Below are 24,684 nucleotides of genomic sequence, written 5' to 3' on the forward strand. Positions count from 1 at the left end.
CACTTAAATAATCCAGAGGCCCAGCTCTGCATCCCTGTGCCAGCAGGATGTGTGGCAGTCGATGGAACAGGATCTTTTCAGCAGCAGACTCAATTCTCCTTGAGGTTGGGAGACTCAGTTCATTCAGTCTTTGCTGGCCTTTAGGCAGTAAGTCGACAAAGTTTTGTTTCCAAGGGCTTTGGGGATCAATTTATGATAGAAGTGTGTCCAGATGTTATGGGACTATAGCAGGGATGGAAAACCTGTTTTGTAGACGACAACTCTCACACTCTCTGGCCATTGGCCATGTTGGCTGGAACTGCTGTCCAAAAACATCTGAATAGTAGCATGTTGGGCACCCTATTTATGGTACGCTGACAAGTTCTGTGAGCTGATTATTCTTAGTTTTCGCCTTTTGATATTTGTGTGTGCATTGTGGGGAGTTCCTGTTGGATTCTATAACTAATGCTGGCATATATATTCACAACACTTTTTATAAGGTATAAGCTGCTTCATGGACCCATGTTGGTCTCATGTGGGACATGTGTATCATAAATAAATTAAATTATTTATTTATTTATTTATTCAATTTGTTAATTGCCTATCTGGCTGACCATCCAGCCACTCTAGGCAATGTACAAAGCAAAATGATACAGAAACAACAACAGATCTAAAATACTAAACAATGAAATAACACTTAACCAGCATTAAAAATAACAGAATACAACCAAACAAAACAATAAGAACAAGGAATCTTCCATGATCTTCTTCTGATCTTCTTTTCCAGGTGACCTCAAGGCAACTTGAGGCCTCAGGCAGCCCCTCTTCTTTATATACCTGGAGCAGGGAAGACACAGGATGAGTGTCCAGGCAGAGTTGTGGAGTAATTGGAGCAAGTGGCCGCAGCTTATCTAAATTAAGTTCAGGTTTGTTCCTAGCCACATCCAGAGGTTTTGAAATGATAGGAGGCTGGTAACATTTATTATATTTAGATTAGATTGCAAGCCCATTGGGCATAACCTGTTCTTTTTACGCATTTTGTACAGCACCTAGCATTTTAAGCACTTCACAATCATCATAATCTTGTTTATTCCCGTACGATTCAAGGGAATTTTAATCCATAATACAATACAACTATTTCTAAACAATACAATCCATAAGAAAGTCAGTAAGTTTAATTATATAATTCATATAGTATTAAAACTAGTCTGAGAACTGAAAATGGATTACAAACAAATATACAACTGTACAAGACATTAAAACAAAGCATATTTAAAATATAATGATCCATAGATTTCAGTGTTTCTGAAGAACAGATCTACTGTCCACTACTTTCTAAAACCCACTGGGATTGGGACCAGGCAATATTTAGGCAAAGAATTCCAAGGAACCATGGCCACAACCCAAAAAACCTCAGTGTAACTCCACCATATTGAATAGAAACTTAATATGAAGAATTTTAAACTTTTATTTACGTTGCATTACCAGTTGAAAGCCCCCCCCCTTTATGGGTTCCAAATAACCATTTATCAAAACACGATCTGTCAAGGTTCAATTTTTATTATGTGAACAATTTGATACAAAACATTACGGTACTTCAAATAAAAACAAGCAAAGAGACACAATATGAGCATTTCAAATAAGGCACATGTAAAAAACCCCCACATATCCAGTGAAATAGACAAGTTCTGTATATATATTTGGAGGTAGAAATAATTACAAAAATATGGAACAATTTTAAGCATTAGCAGTTCAGTTAAAACAAGGGTCCCCATTTAAAACTGCCTTGGTACAATAAGATTATGTGGCATTTTATGCACTACATTTTTGTGGCATCTCTACCTTTTGCTTCTGAGTACCAGAGTGGGAAAAAAACCTATGACATGAGGAATACAACAAGGAAATTACAAAAAGTTATAAATGTCCATACAAATGTATTTAGTAACAAGAAATTCTTGAAGCACCACATTTTATTTCTTCTCAAATTAAAAAAGGTATCTACAACACTTTTCTATATATTACTATTAGAGACCTAATGATGCCTTTAATAGTGTTGCTATATCTGCTGGAATGGCCCCTTCTTCTCCTGCAGAATAAAAAGAATGCATCAGAGCTGTAGTTGTAAGAAACATTTCATGCAACAATATATTTGTTTATTTATTTATTTGGTTTATCTCCCGCCCCTCCTTCCAGTAGGAGCCCAGGGTGGCAATATATTCAAATATAAAACCAATGTTTTAAACCTTTTTTAAAAAAATCTTGAAAGCTTTTTAAAAAAATGTTTTTAAAGATGTTTTGTTTCAATGTATTTTAAAGTCTGTTTTTATGATGTTTAAAGTGTTTTTAGTGCTTTTGTTTGCCGCCCTGGGCTCCTGCTGGGAGGAAGGGCGGGATATAAATCAAATAATAAATAAATAAATAAATAAAATATACAACTAAAAAAACCCCAACTAATCATCATCCCTATTTTTCTGCAACCTTGCTACCTTCTTAAGATGGGATCCCAGTGACCTCAGGTCCATATGGATGTTACCTTATTGTAAAAATGGAGTGAGGGACTGTAATGAGTTGCTTGGATCTGTATGTGTAAAACCACCGATACAAACTCAATCCATATGTTCCACATAAATCTCCAGGTTTTGTACAGCACATGTTCTTGCCTTTGTTTGCACTAGCTGTGATCCAATATGGGAACTGGCACAGTAAATGGTGTGGTTTGCAACCATCCAGCATGCAGGTTGCTTGTGCAAAAGCAATACAAATGTTTAAGAAAGCCAATGGAGCAGGAGACTACCCTGAGCCCAGCTCCTGCCTTTGAAAAAGGGTGGCAACCACATTGAGGAAAACAAATTCTGATTAATCAATATGAGATTTTCTACTCTGGATCTATGGTGCAGGGAATGTGTTGAGTTAGAACCCAATTCACAACTTAGTTCAAATAGCAATACACAGCTTTTTTCCATTTCTTCCTCCACTGAATTCTTATCTGCTAAGCTTCTAAAATATTGTTCTACAGAATAAGAATTATATCTGGGCAGTTTAAATATGAGATGTCTTCTCCATCATCCATTACATTTAAAGTACTGTGATGAATCTGCTATTGAACAAGCTTACGCTGCAATGTTCTGACCAATTGGTGAAATTAAGCATTGCTGGACCTGCAGATTCTGCTGTCTTTCGTGCCTTTTAAAGATCTTTAACTTAACAAAACAAACTATACTTGCCCATAAACTCTTCATTTCCCTTCCCCATTAATCTCCTGGCACAATGAACACAAATATCTTTAATTACTTTCTCTCACATAGTTTTGGGCCCAGAATTACTTCTTATAACTCAGCACATTCAAAATGGTGCTGCAAGAGTTTACCTGCATCTGCTGCTGTCATGTCTTGTTCTAGTTTTAACTTCTGCTGGCTGATTCTGAGCATGGATTCCTCTATAGTCCCTTTACTTATCAGCCGTATCACTTTCACTTCTCTTAAAATTAAAAAAAAGAATGAGTTTATATAAATCTGTAAATCCTGGTTTCATCACAAGAATGAATTATTTCTGTTTAAATCTCACAGTTCTAAGAACACAACGGTCCCTGTACATTAATCTTTTTAATGGAAAGGGAAATGTCTCATATACACCACTGTGAAAAAATAATATGCCAATATAAACTCCCTTTTGAAACTTCTGAATTAACATGCATGTGTGCCAAACAATTGCAATATCATCTAGCAGTGAGTCAGACCTGTAGTGGCTCATTCACACATGTAATGTCACAAACAGATCATATGCACTGAATATTTTTAAATAGAGGAAAATCATACTAGTCACTTAATTACAGCTGAATGTAAGCCAACAAGTGAGGAGCTGTTTTTAACTAGTGGCCACCAGTCTGCAATGTTCAAGATATTTGCATCTGCAATTGGGGATTTCTCCCATCATTCCACTCATGTTATATAGTAATAGGACACTCAAGTAGCCCACTCCCAAGTAGAAAAAGCAATTTCTCTGTAGGGTCATATAAGCAAACCACAGTGAATGCTGCTGCCAGGAAACAGCATGAAGATGACATGGGTGCATGCACTGATACTGGGACTACGGCCAGCTTGCTTGTCCAGCACCATGTCACTTATACCAGTTTGCTTACACTCTCTCTTTCTCTCTCACACACACACACTCTCTCACTCACACACTCTCTCACTCTCACACACACACTCACACACAGAGTCTCACACACAGTCTCACACACACACACACACTCTCTCACTCACACACACACACTCTCACTCACACACACACACTCTCACTCACACACACACACTCTCACTCACACACACACACTCTCACTCACACACACACACTCTCACTCACACACACACACTCTCACTCACACACACACACACTCTCACTCACACACACACTCTCACTCACACACACACTCTCACTCACACACACACTCTCACTCTGTATTAAAGCTGATAATCACTCCAACACTTTGTGAAGTATATGGCGTTTGTTTACAACTGAAATTTTCCCTCAAACTAAAAAAAATACACACAAAACATACCTAGTTTGTCCTACTCTATGGCATCGGTCTTCAGCCTGCTTGTCGTTGTAAGGGTTACAGTCAATGTCATGAAGGATGACCACATTGGCGGAGGTTAGATTAATCCCAAGACCCCCAGCTTTAGTTGAAAGCAAAAAGATAAATATACCCATATCTGAATTGAACTCGTCTATGAGATGTATCCTACCAAAGAGAGAAAAATCAAAGAAGTCATCAGTATACAAGCCTGTGGATTTTTTTATTTCTTTCACTATTTGAGCTGGCATACATGAACATTCACTTGTTGACTATCAAGCATATCTGCAAGTGAACCATTGTAGATCACGCCTCTCAGATATACTTTTCACACAATGCATTTCAATGGAGTCAGTTCAGATATTCAGACTGCAATTCTATGCATGATAACCTGCAAGTAAACTCTGCTGAACACAGTGGGACTTAATGCTGAGAAAACATTGCTCTGTTAATTGTTAATCTTTGAATACTGAGAATTCAGTTACGTGTAGGCTCCAAGCTTCTTGGTCATCTCAACCATTACTCATTTATCTTTTTATTTCCAGGTCGTCTGTCGGGAGTGATATCAATCAACTGTGCATTGTGTAATTACTTTATTATCTTTGTTTCAAGTTTTACAGCTATTTTAGTTCCCTTCATTCTATTTATCACATGAAGGGAAGAAACGTTAACCATCTAGTTTAAGGGGTTTTTCATTCTATATGTCTGTTCTGATCCGCAGTACTACCCAGAGTAAAACTCAAACAGAGGCATGAATGACCATTAGTTGAACCCGATAATGCTTCCTTGCGTTATTATGGAAGTTCACCTACCTGTCCGAAATCTGTGTCTTTCCATCCAGCCTAAGGTATCGGTGCTGTTGATGTTTCAGAAGAACCTCTAGGATGTCTAGCATCATAGTAAACTGGCTAAACAGGACAACTCTGTCACCCTAGAGGAAGAAAGAGCATCACTGAAGAAAAGTCTCATGCATGGTTCTGAATGTTTGTTTTATACATGTATGCACATTTCAACAACATCTGGAGGACACCAGGTTGGGGAAGGCTGCCTTATGCAGGCATAACACTACCCAGGGATAAACTCGAAACAGGTAGGAATTTCAACCAAGGTTAATTACAAACCTAGGTAGAGTGGGGTGAGGGGAACGGAGTGGCTGATTTCTAAACCCTGGTGACAGTTATGTCTAGTCTGGCTCCCAATGTTCATCATATTGCCAGAGATTTGGGCTTCCCACATCCAAGTCTAACATTCTAATAACTTTCTACAAGATTTACTGACATTAGAATAGACCACAGCTGAGATCAGCATATTTATGTGTGAGATGTGTACATTACAGGATGTCTAAAATATATTTAGAGCAAACCTTTTCTTTGAAGTCAGACAAAATGTGTGTCAGTGTTCTAAATTTTCCAGAATCCAAAAGCAGATCAATTTCAAGCATGAAGTCACGAATATTTGCATACTGTTTACAAAGCAAATGCAATTCATAGTCTGTCATCACTGACATATCTTCAAATATAAGGTCAGGGTTTGCTTCACAGTGTGTAGGCTCCTAAAAAAACAAACAAGAGGGATCCAATGAAGCAAATTATTTAGGAATTCCCAGAAATATTAAATTGTCAATGATTTCATTGGGCATTTGTACACATACTGCTAGCAAATTGAAATGCGGTTTATATGAGCACAATTAGCTCCTGCCGAATTTTGTTTCAGACCTGGCAGGTAAGTGAGGCTATAATTATTATTAATCAGATTTATTAGTCATCTGCTACCTGAAGGTCTCCAAGCAACTTACAATGTTAAAAACAAAATCAAATTACCATACTATAAAAATGATAAAACAACAATATTTCCAATCAGCCATAGCCATAGGAAACTTTGGCAGCATACTAACAAACACATTAGACTGACTTGGTATATGTTCACTTCTGTACAAATGAGATACAAGCAAGAAATGGCAGGGCTAAATTCTGCCTTGTTAGCTATGAATAGCATACTCATGCCTTAATAAATTTGTCAGTTTTTAAGGTGCTACAAAATTATTTAGCTTTGTTACATTTTATTTGGAGGGGTACAGAAAGAGTAGACATTAATGGTATTTTCATTTGATTGCATTTTGCTTAATGATATCTAAATGTCGCTTGTAGTAATATTCAATTGCATTTACTGACATGTAATTAGGTAAATTGTGTCTCCATGGTTTGTCTCCATCCATTTGTTCTGGCTAATACCAACTGTAGGCAAATCACAGAAATGTGGACCCTTTATCTTGTTTCATCCCTCAATCTGTGGCCCATTTTCACTTCTAGCAATGTTTTCCTAAGGAAGCTTGCTCTAGTGACACTTGATTTCATGTCTTAAATAATCTAATTCATTTGATGAGGGACACATAGTTGAACAGTTATTGATTGATTGATTGCACTAGTATACTGCCCCACAGCTGAAGCTCTCTGGGTGGTTTACAGCAACTAAAAACATTAAAACAAATATACAATTTAAAACACATATTTTAAATACAATTTCAAACACAATTTTAAAATTTAAAAACAATATAAAAACCATTTAAAACACATGCTAAAATACCTGGGAGAAGAGGAAAGTCTTGACCTGGCACCAAAAAGATAACAGTGTTGGCGCCAGGCGCACCTCGTCAGAATGATCATTCCATAATTTGGGGGCCACCACTGAGAAGGCCCTCTCCCTTGTTGCCACCCTCCAAGCTTCCCTTGGAGTAGGCACCCGGAGGAGGGCCTTTGATCTTGAACATAGTGTACGGGTGGGTTCGTATCAGGAGAGGCATTCCATGAGGTATTGTGGTCCCAAGCTGTGTAAGGCTTTATATGTCAAAACCAGCACCTTGAATCGAGCTTGGAAACATACAGGCAGACAATGCAAGCAGGCCAGAATCGGTTTATATGTTTGAACCGTCTGGTCCCTGTTACCAATCTGGCTGCTGCATTTTGCACACGCTGCAGTTTCTGAACCGTCTTCAAAGGCAGCACCACATAGAGTGCATTGCAGTAATCTAATTTGGAGGTTACCAGAGCATGGACAACTGAAGCCAGGTTATTCCTGTCCAGATAGGGACGTAGTTGGGCCACCAACCAAAGTTGGTAGAAGGCACTCCGTGCCACCGAAGCTACCTGAGCCTCAAGTGACAGAGATGGTTCTAGGAGAACCCCCAAGCTACGAACCTGCTCCTTCAGGGGGAGGGCAACCCCATCCAGGACAGGTTGGACATCCACCATCTGGTCAGAAGAACCACCCACTAGCAGCATCACAGTCTGTCTGGATTGAGCCTCAGTTTATTAGCCCTCATCTAGTCCATTGTCGCAGCCAGGCACCAGTTCAGCACATTGACAGCCTCACCTGAAGAAGCTGAAAAGGAGAAATAGAGCTGCGTGTCATCAGCATACTGATGGCAACACACTCCAAACCTCCAGATGACCGAACCCAACAGTTTCATGTAGATGTTGAACAGCATGGGGGACAGAACTGACCCCTGCGGAACCCCATACTGGAGAGTCCAGGGTGCCGAGTAATGTTCCCCAAGCACCACCTTCTGGAGGCGACCTGCCAAGCAGGAGCGGAACCACTGCAATGCAGTACCTCCCACTCCCAACTCAGCTAGTCTCCTCAGAAGGATACCATGGCCGATGGTATCGAAAGCCGCGGAGAGATCAAGGAGAATCAACAGAGTCACACTCCCCCTGTCTCTCTCCCGACAAAGGTCATCATACAGGGCGACCTAGGCTGTTTCTGTGCCAAAACCAGGCCTGAAACCCGACTGAAATGGATCCAGATAATTGGTCTCATCCAAGAGTGTCCGGAGCTGGCCTGCAAACACTTGTTCCAGGACCTTGCCCAGGAATGGAACATTTCCTACCGGCCTATCGTTATTAAGATTTTCTGGGTCCAGGGAGGGCCTCTTCAGCAATGGTCTCACTACTGCCTCTTTCAGGCAGCCTGGGACCACCCCCTCTCGCAGAGAGGCATTAATCACTTCCCTGGCCCAGCTACTATTTGGTAAAAATGCAAGTTCATTTAAAATTGAATTAAAATGCACCAAGAGACTATTGGGTTATTTAAATCCAGCATCTTACCTTGAGCATAAGTTTTGACATCACTTTAAGTTTCTCTGATGTGTAATACTGGCGGTGTAGGAGAGGATGATTGGCCATTTTTCTCAGCTGCATCATGACATTGCCCATTTCTGAATTCTTTTCTAGGGACAGAAAACAAATGATACAACAAATCCATAGAATTAGACTACTACCTGCAAGTGGTTGATTCTCTGCCTCCCTCCTTGTGTATTAACATCTACATACACATACACACACTAACCGGAACTCAGCATTTCTGCTCTGTACAACATGAAATAAGTGCCAGAAGAAAATTTAATCTACATACCATGACTGTCAATAGATTTTTTCAGGCAGCTGAAGAGATCTTGGTATAGTTTTTCCTGTTTCTCAGACATTTCACACCACTCAATAATATCTTTTTTGGGAGGTAGCTGCTTAAGGACCTGGTGGGCCAAAACAACATTTTGAATTATTTGCAGACTACCAAGAGTTTGGACTTTGACCTGGATCCTAACACACACTTTAAAGGGAGGTTAGTCCTATTCAAGAAAATCGGTGTTCAAGTGATTCAAGTTAGCACTGGAGCCTAAACCAACCACTATAGGGTAAAAATGAAAAAGATATACCTCATCTTTTACTCTTCTCAGGATGAATGGTTTTATTATCTGCTTGGCATGTACAATTCTCTCCTTTTCATATATATTGTGTTCCTCAGTTGCTTTCTATGGAAAGAAATCATATGGTGTTTTTCAGACAGTGGATGCTATCACATTGTGTTAACTTTACTATTTACTAAAAAGGAATGTGATTGTTCCAAATGTGAATGCTTTGCGGTAAATGGCTCTGATTTCTATAACGTTTACTATAGTGTAACCCCACTAGCCAAAATGGAGGCATTCTTCAGTGCTAAGTATGAAGACTGCATGATGACCTTTTGGGTTGTCTGTGATGATAGGATACAAGACAGTTTCCACTATGAAGAACTAACAGGGATTTAATTTGTTCTGAGTTGTAAAAATGCCTTCCAAGTATACTTACTGCTTTAGAAGAGAACATTCTCCGAATCTCACTAGTGCTACTGCGGAACATGTGTGGCATGACAAAATTCAAGAGAGACATAAGTTCTAAAAGATTGTTTTGAACTGGAGTTCCTGTTAACAGCAAACGGTGTTGTGCCTATATTCATAAAAAAAAGACAACCATTAGGAGACAATTTTATATCAATACATTCTCTTCAAAATGCCCTTGCAACAGAAGAATTGTTTCACTGTTGAGCAATTAAATTGTCTCAAAGTTAAATGCCAAAAAATGAGTTTTTTTTCTTGAGGATATTCTGCCTAGTTCAATTTGAACATTTTGCGGGAGGACAATTAAGAGGCTTGTTCAGACACAACTCTAAACTATGTAGCTATACTGAACACTATATTATGTTACTATATGCTTTAGTGTTATGTGAGCAAACCTCAGGGTTATCAGATCCCCTCTTCCCTTCCTCTGACATGACCAAGAGGAGATTGAAAACATTCATGTTTTAACTAACCAGTTTACTGTTATATACTCAACTGGACAAATGGTGGTTGACGTTTTTATTATAGTTTAGGGCAGGGCATAGCTAATGTGGTGCCCTTCAAATGTGATGCCAACTCCCATCAGCCTCAACTAGCACCATCAACAGCCAAGGAGTTGTAGTCCAACAACATCTAGAGAGCACAGTGCCTACCTCTGATTAGGAAAACAAGCCAACTTAAAACCATGATTGATCAAGCTGGCTTGTCTCCCTAAGTCGTAATGAGCTACATTTTAGGGGTAGGACACAATGACAAACTGCAGTTAATTGAAAATGGAAGTGAGAGCTTTCAACTTCTTCCTTGTGGCTGTGCAGAAGGACAGGGGACAAGAGATCCTGAGATTTGTGTAGTCAATGCTAAACAGTAGTCTAGTGTCGCATCCAAACCACACCCAATGAGACAGCAGCACAAAATATGAATTCTTCCATGCTTCTCCACTGGTTATCAGATTAGAACTTTCACATCACCAACAGCAAGATAAGTTGCAAAAATTCTGTTTCAAATGAGATGGTAAGGATAAAAGGGAATGGAAATGGATTGCCTTCAAGTTGATCCCAACTTATGGCGACCCTATGAATAGAGTTTTCACCGTAAGTGGTACCCAGAGGTGGTTTACCATTCCTCTGAGGCTGAGAGGCAGTGACTGGCCCAAGGTCACCAGTGAGCTTCATGCATGTGTGGGGATTCGAACCCTGGTCTCCCAGGTCACAGTCCAACACTCTAACCACTACACCACACTGGCTCTCAAGGATAAAATATTTCACTATAAAAATTGTACTATCTGCTATCCACATATCTGAAGCCATTCTAACTGCTAGCAAGTCATATCAATTATAACTAACTGGCCAAAAGGCTACTGTATTTAGATATTACACAAATCTACTGTTTGAACACAGAAGATGACACCCCCCCCTCCCAGTTGTGAAACTAACATCTACAATAACCATGGAGGACTGGTGAAGTGCCGGATGACTGGAGGAGAGCTCATGTTGTCCTTATCTTCAAAAAGGAGGAACCGGTGAACTACAGACCAGTCAGCCTAACATCAATCCCTGGAAAAACTATGGAGCAGATTATAAAGCCGTCAATCTGTAAGCACCTTGAAAACTGCAGTGATTACTAGGAGCCAATATGGATTTATGAAGAATAAACCCTGCCAAACTAATCTTATCTCGGTTTTTGATCAGGTAACCTCCCTTGTAGACTGTGGGGATGCTGTGGACATAATATATCTCGACCAGCAAAGCTTTTGACAAAGTGCCCCATGATATTCTGGTTAGCAAGCTAGCTAAATGTGGGCTGGATGGAACAACTTTCAGGTGAATCCACAGTTGGCTCCAGAATTGTTCTCAAAGAGTGCTTATCAATGGTTCCTTCCCAAACTGGGCGGAAGTAACGAGTGGGGTACCACAGGGCTCGGTCCCGGGCCCAGTGCTCTTCAACATTTTATTAATGACTTGGATGAGGAGGTACAGAGCATGCTTATCAAATTTGCAGATGATATAAAATTGGGGGGCATAGCTAATACTGTGGAAGACAGAAACAAAATTCAAAGGGACCTTGATAGGCTGGAGCATCGGCTGAAAACAACAGAGTGAAATTCAACAGGCATCAATGCAAAGTTCTACACTTAGGAAAAAGAAACCAAATGCACAGTTATCAGATGGTGGATACTTGGCTCAGCAATACGACATGTGAGAAGGATCTTGGAATTGTCGTTGATCACAAGCTTAATGTGAGCCAACAGTGCGATGTGGCTGCAAAAAAGGCAAATGCTATATTAGGCTGCATTAACAGAAGTATAGTTTCCAAATTGCATGAAGTATTAGTTCCCTTCTATTCAGTGCTGGTTAGCCTCATCTTGAGTACTGCATCCAGTTCTGGTCTCTGCACTTCAAGAAACTGGAACAGGTTCAGAGGAGGGCAACAAGCATGATCAGGGGACTGAAAACAAAGCCCTATGAGGAGAGACTGAAAGAACTTGACATGTTTAGCCTGGAGAAGAGAAGACCGAGGGGAGATATGATAGCACTCTTCAAGTACATGAAAGGTTGTCACATAGAGGAGGGCTGGGATCTCTTCTCAATCGTCCCAGAGTGCAGACACGGAATAATGGTCTCAAGCTGCAGGAAGCCAGATTTTGACTGAACATCAGGAAAAACCTCCTGTGAGAGCCATATGACGATGGAACCAATTACCTAGAGAGGTAGTGGGCTGTCCAACACTGGAGGCATTCAAGAGGCAGCTGGACAGCCATCTGTTGGGAATGCTTTGATTTTGGATTACTGCATTGAGCAGGGGGTTGGACTTGATGGCATTATAGGCCCCTTCCAACTCTACTATTCTGTTATTCAAACTACAAATTTAGACTTTAAATCTTGTTTCCAAGCAAACAAAAAATCCATCATCAATTCCCTACTGTTTTTAGAGTCTGACAGATACATTTTCTACTACAGCTGGCTTACTCAGGTTACACTTCCAAGTAAACAAGCATAGATTAAGTCCTCTGTATTCAATAGAGTTTACAGGGTAAGTGTGCACAGAATTATAGCTTAATTTTGTAATTTTGTATAACCCATGCACAACATCATAAAAACAATTTCACTGACATTGTGCTTAACAAAACTTGAAAACATAAGGTAATATTTGCAAGGAAGTACCAAGAGTAAAGGCAATCAAAATCTTACATTAATTGTCATCAGGTGTTGATAGCGCACAGAACCCATGTTTTTTAACATATGACCTTCATCAAAGATGGCATAATTAAGTTTCATTCGACGAAACAGACTACGATCTTCTGGACTGCTGATTGCACAGTTGTACCTATCAAGAGAGAAAAGTACAAGCCTATAGCCATTTACACACACACACACACCCCTCAACCATTCAGGTGTTTTATTTTTGTGTATTTAATTTATTATTTATTTATTTAATTTATTGTTTTATTTATATCTCGCCCTTCCTCCCAGTAGGAGCAGGAGTGTATAAGATGCATGGGAGGGGAAGTAAGTATGAGTGTGCCAACTCTGCCCCCCATTTGCCCTCCATTAATTGGGGGGGCAACATCTTTCCTACTCGAGTACGTGTCCCACACAACGGAAAGACTTCTAAATCATACAGGAAACCTACACGAGTTTAGCAGGCTCCTTGCTTCAGAAATTATCTTGCTAACTGAAGGAGGGTGACAGAGAAAACAAATGGAAGGATGGAGGCAGAGCTAGGATGTCCTCACTCTCCCACCCATGCATGTTGATTTAACACAGAAGAAAATGCTTGAATAGTGCAATAAATACAATATACTCAGACATTCGCAAATGCCAAGAGAGGCAGCTGTGATAGCCCAGGGATGCACTTTTTACTTTAATGCCCTTCACCAAATAATCTGGAGGCAACACCTACTTAATCCTTGGTTGGATCCAAAGAACTGTGGGCAGAAGGGGAATAGCCACTAGTATTATTCAGCAAACACTTGTGCAAGTGAATTTGCATAGTGCTATAATAGGTTCTGTAGCAGCTCTCATGCTTTCAAGAAGATCATTGGTTTCAGTTTAATTTCTCATGCGATACTGTAGCACAAAATCTAGAACAACCTTTGCACGAGTGGAACGCATTTCCTACACATGGAAGGACGCATGTGGAACCTACCCCCTAAAGTGGAAAATTATATAATGAACACCAGGGCTGGGTTTACTTTGCAGTTTTATAGCAATGCTCAATATTTGTGCAAATACGATTTAAAATTAGGATCAGTTGAGAAAAGTCTAGATTCAACACAGTGTTTCAGATGGCAGGTGAAAACTATGAATGCATATGCACAAATGGGTACATTTAATTATAAGCATGACTTCTGCATGCATTTATCACATTCAATGTTGTTAAAAGTTTGGTGTTGCTATGAGAACTCCTTCCTTAATTTTCCTAATACCAAATCCTCTACTGATTACTTTTTAAGTCCTAGAAAATACCATCATTATGAGCAACAACTGATGGTTTTATGAGTGGAGGGACCACAAACTCCTCGGAGAGTACAATATATATCTACATATTCTGTACATAGCCACCTAACATACACTGCAAGCCCTTGTGGAACTCCTGTGAGTGGGGAGGAATTGGACCATAGAGTGTCATGAGAGCAGGTTGTGTTTTCACTCTAATAATTTCCCTCAATGCAATGTGCTCTTTTCCCCATAGGAGAGAATGATAAACGTTTCCTGACATAGGAAAAGAGAAAGGCATACCTGTGGGGATATTACTGGAGTAAAAACCTGCCCTGCGTCATTCCAGCTTTTGAAAGTCAAGCTTACTACTGTCAGTATAGCCCCAACCTGGTTTCTAGAATGGAGTGATTCAGTAGATAAAAGTCCCAGCTACAGGTGGGAGAGCTTGAAATAAGTGCCTGCTTAGAGAACAGCAAGTGGCTACATTTCACACAGTACCCGTACTTACGTTGTCACAATGACATTGAAATCTGCAACTTTATTATGGATATCCATTCTCAGATGCCTCCTATCATCTTGTGATCCTAGGCAGAAATATAAACTCAGTTAAAATTTTCTTTGCAATTCTAGAGAATTCTCATACATTCTCTGCAGTTCACAATTTTGGTTTGCAAGTTTACATTCCCTCCTCCCCCCCAAAAGGCATACTGGCTATATTTCAGCCCTGGGCTCCTGCTGGAAGGAAGGGGTATAAATAAAATAATAAATAATAATAAAATAAATACAAATGCTTAGCTTTTCTTAGCATTTCTTACCATAATAAAATAAAACTTGGAGTTCAGGACACCACAGGTTAACTTCTCTTATCCAATTATCTATTTAAAAAAATGAATTAAAATTATTACAGAATGATTTTACAAATGTACATACAGATTAATATTCCTATTTTCTTTCCACTAAACTACAAATCAAGAATAATGTGCTGACTAGAATAGCTGTTGTGCAACAGACAGAGTGGACTTGGCTCAAGAACACCTTAGTTCAAAACACCACTCAGCTATGAAGCTCATTCAATGTCAGTCTCTCTCAGCCCAACTCAGCCCAATGGGAGGTTGAATGGGGAACCCCCATGTGTGCTGCCCCGAGCTCCTTGGAGAAACGACAGGCTATACATGTAATTTTTTTTTAAAGTTCAACATGCAATATGCATATTTACATGAAGTCCTACTGAGCTTAATCCCATGTAATCTTGTTCAGAATTGCAGCCTTAAAAAAATTCCTTACTTACCTATTGTCGATGCTGGGACTACAATCAAATGTGGACCTACATCACCCATTTGGTAAAGATATGCCAGAAATGCAATTGCTTGAATGGTTTTTCCTAAACCCTAGGAAAAAACAGAGGTAATTTCTAATAGAATACAATTACCTTTTTACAGTATTTGTACTATGGATTGACATTTCATTGTTTACTCACCTTTGTTTCTCAAGCTAAATTCTGGTTTTAAAATTGGAAATGAAGGGTCATATTCAAAAATGTTATTTTGCTAAATACTACTCTTTAAAGAACCACATAGCCATATTTATTAAGTGCGTGATTGGCAGAGGCATATTGAAATTTCTGGTTTCCACATTATCATACAGCAGCCAGCACATGAAGTCAAAAGGTAATCAATTTATTGAGTACCCAGATTTATTACACCACAAGCAGGTGCAATGGTCATATATCCCTTCCCCTTTCTTCTCAGGTGGCCACAGAGTCCTTGACCTTGTTCCTTCACAGGTTCTACATATGGCAGGTCTTCCTCTTAGGAATTGAGTGTTACAAACCAATGATACCAAAGTTTCTCACTGTACTACTTGGACCATACAAAGTTATTCCCTGAGAACTGAACTTGAGAAGTTCTGTGGAGATTCCTGCTCCTCTTAGTGAGGCTCTAGGTGCCATTTGAGCCCCTCCCCCATGTTCCACCTCTGCCACCAACCTATCCTAAGCATGATTGCAGGGGAGTAAATCCCACTGAACTCAATAAGCATGCAAATGATCAATCCATTTTCCACAGGATCCCTTTTCTTACCTCCCGGATTAAAAAGCAGAGAAATTCACTAATATGCAAAAATGCTTGCGGTTTAAGAATGTACCTATAGCCGACAGATATTTCTATCAAACTTTAAAAAGCAGGGAAATTGGGCAGCTATAGTGAATCCCCAGGGGAGCAGGAGACCCGATCTCCTCTTTGAGACATTGTACTGCCCTACAAATTTGTCAAAATGCAAACACAATTTGGGTTGGTCTTTCACAGTCCAATCCCCTTCCTGTGTAGCTTGGAAGAATTTGGTAACATGTGCCTCTGAGCATATGATGAGCGGTGGCAACATCTGCAATCAGCCCAAATAACAGAAACAGGGCATGTGCTGTGCTGATCTTGTTTTAGCAGGAAGGAAACAACTAAATTAAAACAGTTGATAGAGTTCAGATAGTCACTTTAAATATGTTTGATTTACTTTGCAATTTTAGTGAAGTCTCCTATAGTAAATCATTCTCTTTTGCTTCTGCTTCTGTGAATATGTGAAGTATAGCAACACTTTGCAACACTAAAAAAAAGCTCCAAAACAATTGTGGAATAATGGCACTGACTGTTCTGCAGAATAGTTTCCAACGGACATGAGGAGTGTCTCAGTTTGCACAAGATCAAACAGTGGGAGGTGAAATATATTCTAGCAAACTGCTAGGTGTACTCTATGTTTTTAATTGACCATGCCCACCTTTTCTTAAGTGGAGTAGTTTCAGCAAGCATAGCAGGCTGAAAACATGCATCTTGGGCAGGCCAAGTTTGTTTTTTCCAACAGCTAAAGGCATTGCTTAAGTATCAACATATTGTAATCAGTCTGATTTTACATCAAACTAAAGTTTCAGATTCAACTGTTAATGCACCCGAAATAGAAATAGAGCATAACCTCCAGTTTGAAACACAAAAGGCTGTCTTCACCATCATATGACACTGACCAATAAAAAGGCTTTGAAATTAGTAAAAAGAAATTTGACACAGACTTCAAGGACGAATAATGAGAGAAATCTAATTTTCTTGGTTAGATTCTCTGTAGAAATAGTAGTAACACAGAAAAGAAGCAAAGTAAGAACACCAACAAACATACAAAAATGTAATTCTCCATCTTTGGAGATGGCAGGTACATTAGTGAATATATTCATAAACTAAAGTGATCATAATGATGTCAACTTACCATTTCGTCAGCTAAAATGCCATTCAACGAATGTTTATGCAAAAGTGCTAGCCAGTTTAAACCAATCTTCTGATAAGGCTTAAGCTCCATGCTGATGATCAAAAAGAAAATGCACTATTAATACTCATGAAAATTCCAAACTAATGACCTGCAACAATCCATGAGACTTGATGTTTACAATACAAGGGTCTCTACAGGCTTACCTAACGACAGTGGGACATTCCTGTCATGGTTTTTGAAGGCAAGGAAAAAAATTGTAATAGATCTGGAGCCCCCAATGTGGCACCCATGGGCAACACATCCTCAGACACCCCCCCTTGGCAAACAGCAAGGCTCCCTCCCCCCCCCTTGCATTTATATATTATAACGTGAATTTTTTGTTGTTTGGGTGGTTGGCTTTTTTGAGAGAGGGTTTTTGTCTGTGTTTCATTTGTTTTGGGGAATGTTTGTAACTGTTTTACCTATTGGGTTCAGAGCACTGACAGTACCCCCCCCCACCTATTTTGCAGGTTGGGGATCTCTGAACCATACTTTCAAAAAATGAACAACTATAATAATAATAATAATAATAATAATAATAATAATAATAATAATAATAATAATAATAAAATAATAAAATTTAATTTATGTGTCGCCTATCTGGCCGGTGGCCACTCTAGGCGACGTACATATAGTAAAATGCAGCAAAATACAATACAATAAAATACAATATAACAATATAAATTAAGATAACAACAATACAGGGTAGGAGGCGTTTCGATCATAAGAACATTAAGCCTCCCCAGAAGTCTCAAAAGCCTGTTGAAAAAGCCAGGTCTTTAAGGCCTTGCGGAACATATTCAGGGAAGAGGCGTGCAAAGATCTTGTGGAAGGGAGTTCCAGAGGGTGGGGGCTGCCACTGAAAAGGCCCTCTGTCTAGTTCCCGCCAATCTAGCTGATTTGGTTGGCGGGACTGAGAGAAGGCCTTGTGTGGCCGATCTTGTCGGGTGGCATAATTGGTGGCGTTGTAGGCGCTCCTTTAGATAAACTGGGCCGAGACCGTATAGGGATTTAAAGGTTAATACCAACACCTTGAATTGGGCCCGGAAAACAACTGGAAGCCAGTGTAGATCGAACAACACTGGCGTGATGTGGTCCCGGCGACGACTGAGGAAAGAGAGGAAAAACAATGGAATTCTAAGCAGCACTCTAGGATTTGCTGTGAATGAATAGGCACATGGATGCTGCTGGGTGTTGGCTATTTTCCAAAAGCAGTTTCCTCATTGAGGATTTGGAACCCTAACTTCTAGCAACTATTACATCTCATCTCTTCTGTATTTACATAACATTTACTGAACAGCAATCCTACCAACCTTGGATTCAGAATGGAAGGCTGCTCAATGTTCCATCCACTTCCAGTATCGCCGGTGATCCTTGTCACTTGCTTGGTCAGTTTATTTGAGATCTCTTCACATTTGTTCATTAGCTTTAATACAACGTCTCTCTCTCTCAACAATATTTTGCAGTTCCATATAATATCTTCTGACAATCCATTGGTCTTGCACATTTTTGTAAACTGAGAGAGATCGGGGGGGGGGGGGAAATAGCCACTACTTCAGTAAAAATCAAACTGAGCTTGAAGGAACTCAAATGTTTGCTTAGTGCTCAATTATTCTTATAAAACATTGTGCTATACGTGTCAGGCAAAACCCGGGGGAGGAAAAACCTCAAGATGCCAAGGTCAAACAAGAAGCAGCAAACAGTGTAGATATCAACTATTTAGATATTTCATAGAATCATAGAATAGTAGAGTTGGGAGGGGCCTAAAAGACCACTGAGTCCAATCCCCTGCTCCACACAGGAATCCAAGTTAAAGCTGTCCAGCTGCCTCTTGAATGCCTCCACTGTTGGAGAACCCATCACCTCCCCAGGTAATTGGTTCCACTGCCATACTTCTCTAACAGGAAGTTTTTCCTGATGTTCAGTTGAAATCTAGCTTCCTGTAACTTGAGCCCATTTTTCTGTGTGCTGCACTCCGGAATAATTGAGAAGAGATCCTGCCCTGCTCTGTGTGACAACTTGAAGAGCACTGTGATATTTCCCCTCAGTCTCCTCTTCTCCAGGCTAAACATACCCAGTTCTTTCAGCCTCTCCTCATAGGGCTTTGTTTCTAGTCCCCTGATAATTTTTGTTGCCCTCCTCTGAACCCGTTCCAGTTTGTCTGCATCCTTCTTAGTGCAGTGTCCAGAACTGGACACAGTACTCAAGATGAGGCTTAACCAGTGCTGTAGAGGGGAACTTGTACTTCATGCAATTTGGATATTATATTTCTGTTAATGCAGCCTAAAAATAGTGTTTGCCTTTTTTGCAGCCACAACACACTGTTCAGCTCATATTCAGCTTGTGGCCAACAACAATTCCAGGATCCTTCTTGCGTGTAGTGTTGCTGAGCCAAGTATCCCCCATCTTATAACTGTGCATTTGGTTTATTTTTCCTAGGTGTAGAACTTTGCACTTATCCTTGTTAAATATAATTCTGTTGTTTTCAGCCCACTGCTCCAGCCTATCAAGATCACTTTGAATTTTGTTTTTGTCTTCCAAGTAAAACATAGGAAATCTGCCTGTGCTTTGCTTGGATATTGCAAAAAAAGTTATTGTCAAGGTTTTCAAGACTGCCCTTGAGAAAAGGTCCTGTTGGCTTGACACGCATGAGGATTGAATAAATATCTAAATAGTGGATATCCATGTTTTGCAGCTTTTTGTTTGACCTTGGCACATCAAGGTTTTTTTTATATCCCTGGTTTTGTTTGTCTTCTAGTGCCTCCCTGGTGTTTCTGCTATATATGGGAGCAAATATTTTTAAAAATTATGCAAAATCCCCCAAAAACTTTATCTTGAAGGGCTGAACCTCTACACTCCATAAGAAGCAAGCTTTGTCTCCAATTGCAGCGCTTTTTCCCCCCACACACAGAAGTGAATGGCAACAACTTACATATTGGAGGATGTATGGCCTATGGCAAGAGAAGCTCCCCATGACCAGTCATCAACTACACATAATTAGTATCTACACAAAGCAAAGTTAATTTATGAAAATTCACCATTACAAAAGGTGGTAAAACCTAGAAGGCTTTAATTATGCATGGAAAATAGATCTATGAGTGGCATCTAGCAATGATGGTTCAATTAAACCATGCTCAGAGACTGTACTCATGAGGTCACTTATTGTCCTCTATATGAGCTGGGGTGATGGTGGTCACTGACATCAACAAAAGATTAAGTGATAGTTGTAAATTTAAAGTGTCACAATAATATGCATATTTCTATAAACTCTTAAACGAATATTTATTTATTGGTAAACACATTTTCATCACTTTGAGATTTTGTGCCCTAGCACTTAAATTTCATAGCTTTCTCTTTTTGTCCCAGCATGCCTCCCTAAGTATTAAGAGTTCCTTCTGAGTTGGCAAAGGCAAGATGAAGACAGAAATCTCAGCCATCAGTTTGAAGATCCATTAGAGTGACACACAGACAACACAGACACATATCAGACTAGAAGGGTGGCGGTTTGCTGATTGTCAGATTGACTTTGCATATTATTCCAATTGTATTTTATGAAAACAATCTCCACTTCCTGGTCCACAAAAAACAAGAATGTATATATAGTCAGGGAGGTGATCAAGCCTCCCTTAGGGTGAGCTATCTCACACTGAGAACTACAAAAATAGGCGGTTGGATCCAGACTTCCCATGATTAGAGTTCCATACACAGGACACATTTGTCAAAGGCAGGGTTGGGAGCAGGGAGAGATATTTTCACCAACTTCTATTTGTCCCTGAAGCTTCTTGAAAAGCTGCTCCAGAACAGTGTGGGAGGTGGCATGAGGGGCTGAAAGAGAAAAAGTTGCCTTCCTGCATCTCTCTCCAGTAGGAGCCTCCATTGGAATGGAGTATATTATGTTTGTGGAAGAGTATGTCTGGATCGAACTCACTACATTTTTCAACCCCAGTATAGTTTTTAGCGATCACATTTAAACCACTGTACGAAAATGGAAGATTTATGTTTCAACAATAGAGGGCGCTATTAATACAGAGTTGAAGACATAGCTGTGCTGTAACTTTTTTTTAAAGTCTGTACTGTATGGTTTTATTTATCGTGCGTGTCTGAACTACAGATGAGAGACTAAGGATCATTATCCACAAAGTAACTTTACAGCAATCTCTCTCAATTAATTACAAGGAACAGAATAAATGTGGTATTCAGGCTACTTATTAAAAGAATAAGTGGATATGATTTCTGTATGAATCCATTCATTTTGTATTACAATATTAGATGCTTAAAAAGCAGAACAGATGCAGATTGTTTCTTATACTATTATAATTGTGGTAATTGTACCACAGTTTAGCAAGAACCCATGTGATGCTGTGGTGAAGGATGCATGGGGTAGGGGGAAACCTATGCTCAAATCCCCAGTTAGAAATACTAAGACAATTAGTAACCTCATATTTACTAAATTCATTAGTAACGTTGAAAATAAAGAACAACAGAATATGTGTAGATACTCCTCCTGATCTGCTGGAGGATGATCCACCAGTTTGCAACATGGACCACTGTGACAGAAGATTAGAAATAATGCCTAAGTACATGGCAAAGACAGACATGCAGGTAAGGTCTTCATGTTCCTGCACCTCCCTCATGTAATGGAAGAATGCCCTTTCAAAGTCAAGATAATCAACATGGACAATACTTGTCACAGATCTGGCTACAGTTCTAAGATTGCCTCTAGCACCCGAGAACCACCCTCCATACTTGTCTAAACAGGGATATGAGAAACAGAATGCAAAATAAGTTAATATTTTCCTAATCCCAAAGCTGTAAGAGTCTTTTGTTGCACTCACTATTGCAAATTTGTATGATATAGCATCTATTACTTGATTTCTATGGGCGTTAATCTCATATTTTGCTTTGCCAGGATTGTTTCACAACTATGGCTTGCTATAAAGCCCATTAAAAGCATCCTGAAAAATCACCATGAGTTAAAAAGGAACTCTTCTAACATTTAGTACAAAGGAAAAGTATGGTTTAATCTACACTGGTGACAGAATGAAGTGGTAGAACAGTCAAAATCCTGAAGGAACACCTCTCTCTAGATCAGCCTGCCCATTTTGTTAGATCTGGACAGGAGGCCCTTCTCATTATTCCACCATTAGGAGAAGGGTATCATGTGCAGACATAGGATAGAGCCTTCTCTGTGTTGGTGCCCTGACTGTGGAATGTCCTCCTTCTAGAGGCATGACTAAGATTGACATTTTTTGTCATTTTGAGATGCCAGGTTTCCCTTGGCACTCATTTGCTTGCCTGGGCTTTTTTTTTCCGGGGGGGAGGGGGGTTACTTCTCCAAGTGAGGAGCCCCGTTGTGATTCCTTAAGGATACACTGTATTTTTATCTGTTTTTAATAGATGTGTTGAACTAGTTTTACTATACTGTTACTTTACTGTTTTGTTGTGCTGTGGCCCACCCTGGCATATATGAGGAAGGGGGGCTAGAAATTGTCTTATAAAATAAATAAAATGGAACACATTGAGCCACTTCAGGCTGTAGATGGGAGAGTATTAAAATTTGATGCATATAAAGAATTCCCTGCAAATAACATCAATAAAAAGTACAGCAGACAAAGGCTTACATTTTTCACTAATTTCTTTGTAACATAAAAATCCATTATGAAGAAGCACTCCATTTAACAACTGCATTTCAGCACATTTATTTCAAGAACTCAGTGTAGCTTTGATTTTGTTGTTTTGGTGAAACCTTTTGAAAGTAAGTTTAAATATTCACAAACTATTTTGCATTTAAGCAATACTGAACCACCAAGAGTAGAAATGGTGTTAAAAACCCACAAAGATATTTTAAATAGGAGATTAAAAATTCTATTAATTATTCTAAATGCCTAAAGCTCAGGTTGGCATGAAGGTAAAACTTGTAATCTTTAAATAATGCACCTGAAGTTATAAAAACCACCCATTTTGTTTCATATCAGATTGTTAACATCTGTTTCCAAGTCACAACAAGAAGTACCTTCAGCTGTTTTCCAACGTCAGCCTCATGAATACTAGGATATACCCAGTTTACACACAATTTATTTATTTATTTATTAAATTTATATACCGCCCGACTAGCCATAGCTCTCTGGGCTGTGAACATAAAATAGCATAAAAATACAATGAATAACAAAATAATACTAAAATACAATCAACAATCCAATACAATAAACATTTTTAAAAGTAAATCAGTGTAACTTAAAATGCTTCAGAGAATAGGAAGGTTTTGACCTGGCGCCGGAAGGAGAGCAGAGTCGGTGCCAGGCGTACTTCCTCGGGGAGACTGTTCCATAGTTCGGGGGCTACCACTGAGAAGGCCCTAGATCTTGTCATCACCCTCTGGGCCTCCCTGTGAGTTGGAACCCGGAGGAGGGCCTTCGTAGCGGAATGTAATGCACGGGCCGGTTCATATCGGAAGAGGCGTTCCGACAGGTATCGTGGTCCCGCACTGTATAAGGCTTTACAGGTTAATACCAACACTTTGAATCTAGCCCGGAAACATATTGGCAACCAGTGCAAGCTGGCCAGAACAGGTGTTATATGCTCAGACCGCTTGGTCCTTGTCAGCAATCTGGCCGCCGCATTTTGCACTAGTTGTAGCTTCCAAACTGTCTTCAAAGGTAGCCCTACGTAAAGCGCATTACAGTAATCCAAACGTGAGGTTACCAGAGCATGTACCACTGATGTAAGGTCCTCTTTACTCAAATAGGGACGTAGCTGGGCTACCAACCGAAGTTGGTAAAACGCATTCCTAACCACCGAGGCTACTTGAGCCTCAAGTGAGAGGGAAGAGTCTAAAAAGACTCCCAGACTACGAACCCGGTCCTTTAGGGGGAGTGTAACCCCGTCCAGGACAGGGTATATATCCACCATCCGATCAGAGAACCCGTCCACCAACAGCATCTCCGTCTTGTCTGGATTGAGCTTCAGTTTGTTAACTCTCATCCAGTCCATTGTCGCGGCCAGGCAACAGTTCAGCAAATCGACAGCCTCACCTGAAGATGAAAAGAAGTAGAGCTGCGTGTCATCAGCATACTGATGACAACGCACTCCAAAACTCCTGATGACCTCTCCCAACGGCTTCATGTAGATATTAAAAAGCAGGGGGGACAAAACTGACCCCTGCGGGACCCCATATTGGAGAGCCCGCGGTGTCGAGCAATGTTCCCCAAGCACTACGTTCTGGAGACGACCTGCCAAGTAGGAGCGGAACCACTGCCAAG

General features: G+C 39.9%; 1 protein-coding gene across 7 annotated transcripts in view; it reads right to left on the minus strand.

Moving 5' to 3' along the window:
• Positions 1–1,523: 1,523 nt before the first annotated feature.
• The window catches only part of SMARCAD1 (SWI/SNF-related, matrix-associated actin-dependent regulator of chromatin, subfamily a, containing DEAD/H box 1), a 63,809-nt gene continuing 40,648 nt past the window's right edge, over positions 1,524–24,684 (minus strand). For all 7 annotated transcript variants that reach the window (XM_061583005.1, XM_061583004.1, XM_061583010.1 and 4 more), the window contains 15 exons: positions 18,739–18,941; positions 17,387–17,477; positions 15,432–15,531; positions 14,959–15,018; positions 14,652–14,727; positions 12,893–13,028; positions 9,676–9,813; positions 9,264–9,359; positions 8,963–9,080; positions 8,656–8,777; positions 5,916–6,104; positions 5,365–5,483; positions 4,538–4,720; positions 3,347–3,456; positions 1,524–2,065 (listed from right to left, as the gene is read on the minus strand). In XM_061583005.1, the coding sequence (XP_061438989.1) occupies positions 2,004–2,065; positions 3,347–3,456; positions 4,538–4,720; positions 5,365–5,483; positions 5,916–6,104; positions 8,656–8,777; positions 8,963–9,080; positions 9,264–9,359; positions 9,676–9,813; positions 12,893–13,028; positions 14,652–14,727; positions 14,959–15,018; positions 15,432–15,531; positions 17,387–17,477; positions 18,739–18,941 (1,803 nt within the window). In that variant the 3' untranslated portion in view covers positions 1,524–2,003. The remainder of the gene's footprint in view (positions 2,066–3,346; positions 3,457–4,537; positions 4,721–5,364; positions 5,484–5,915; positions 6,105–8,655; positions 8,778–8,962; positions 9,081–9,263; positions 9,360–9,675; positions 9,814–12,892; positions 13,029–14,651; positions 14,728–14,958; positions 15,019–15,431; positions 15,532–17,386; positions 17,478–18,738; positions 18,942–24,684) is intronic.

This window comes from Rhineura floridana, chromosome 9, assembly GCF_030035675.1.
Source record: "Rhineura floridana isolate rRhiFlo1 chromosome 9, rRhiFlo1.hap2, whole genome shotgun sequence".
NCBI classification, from domain to species: domain Eukaryota; kingdom Metazoa; phylum Chordata; class Lepidosauria; order Squamata; family Rhineuridae; genus Rhineura; species Rhineura floridana.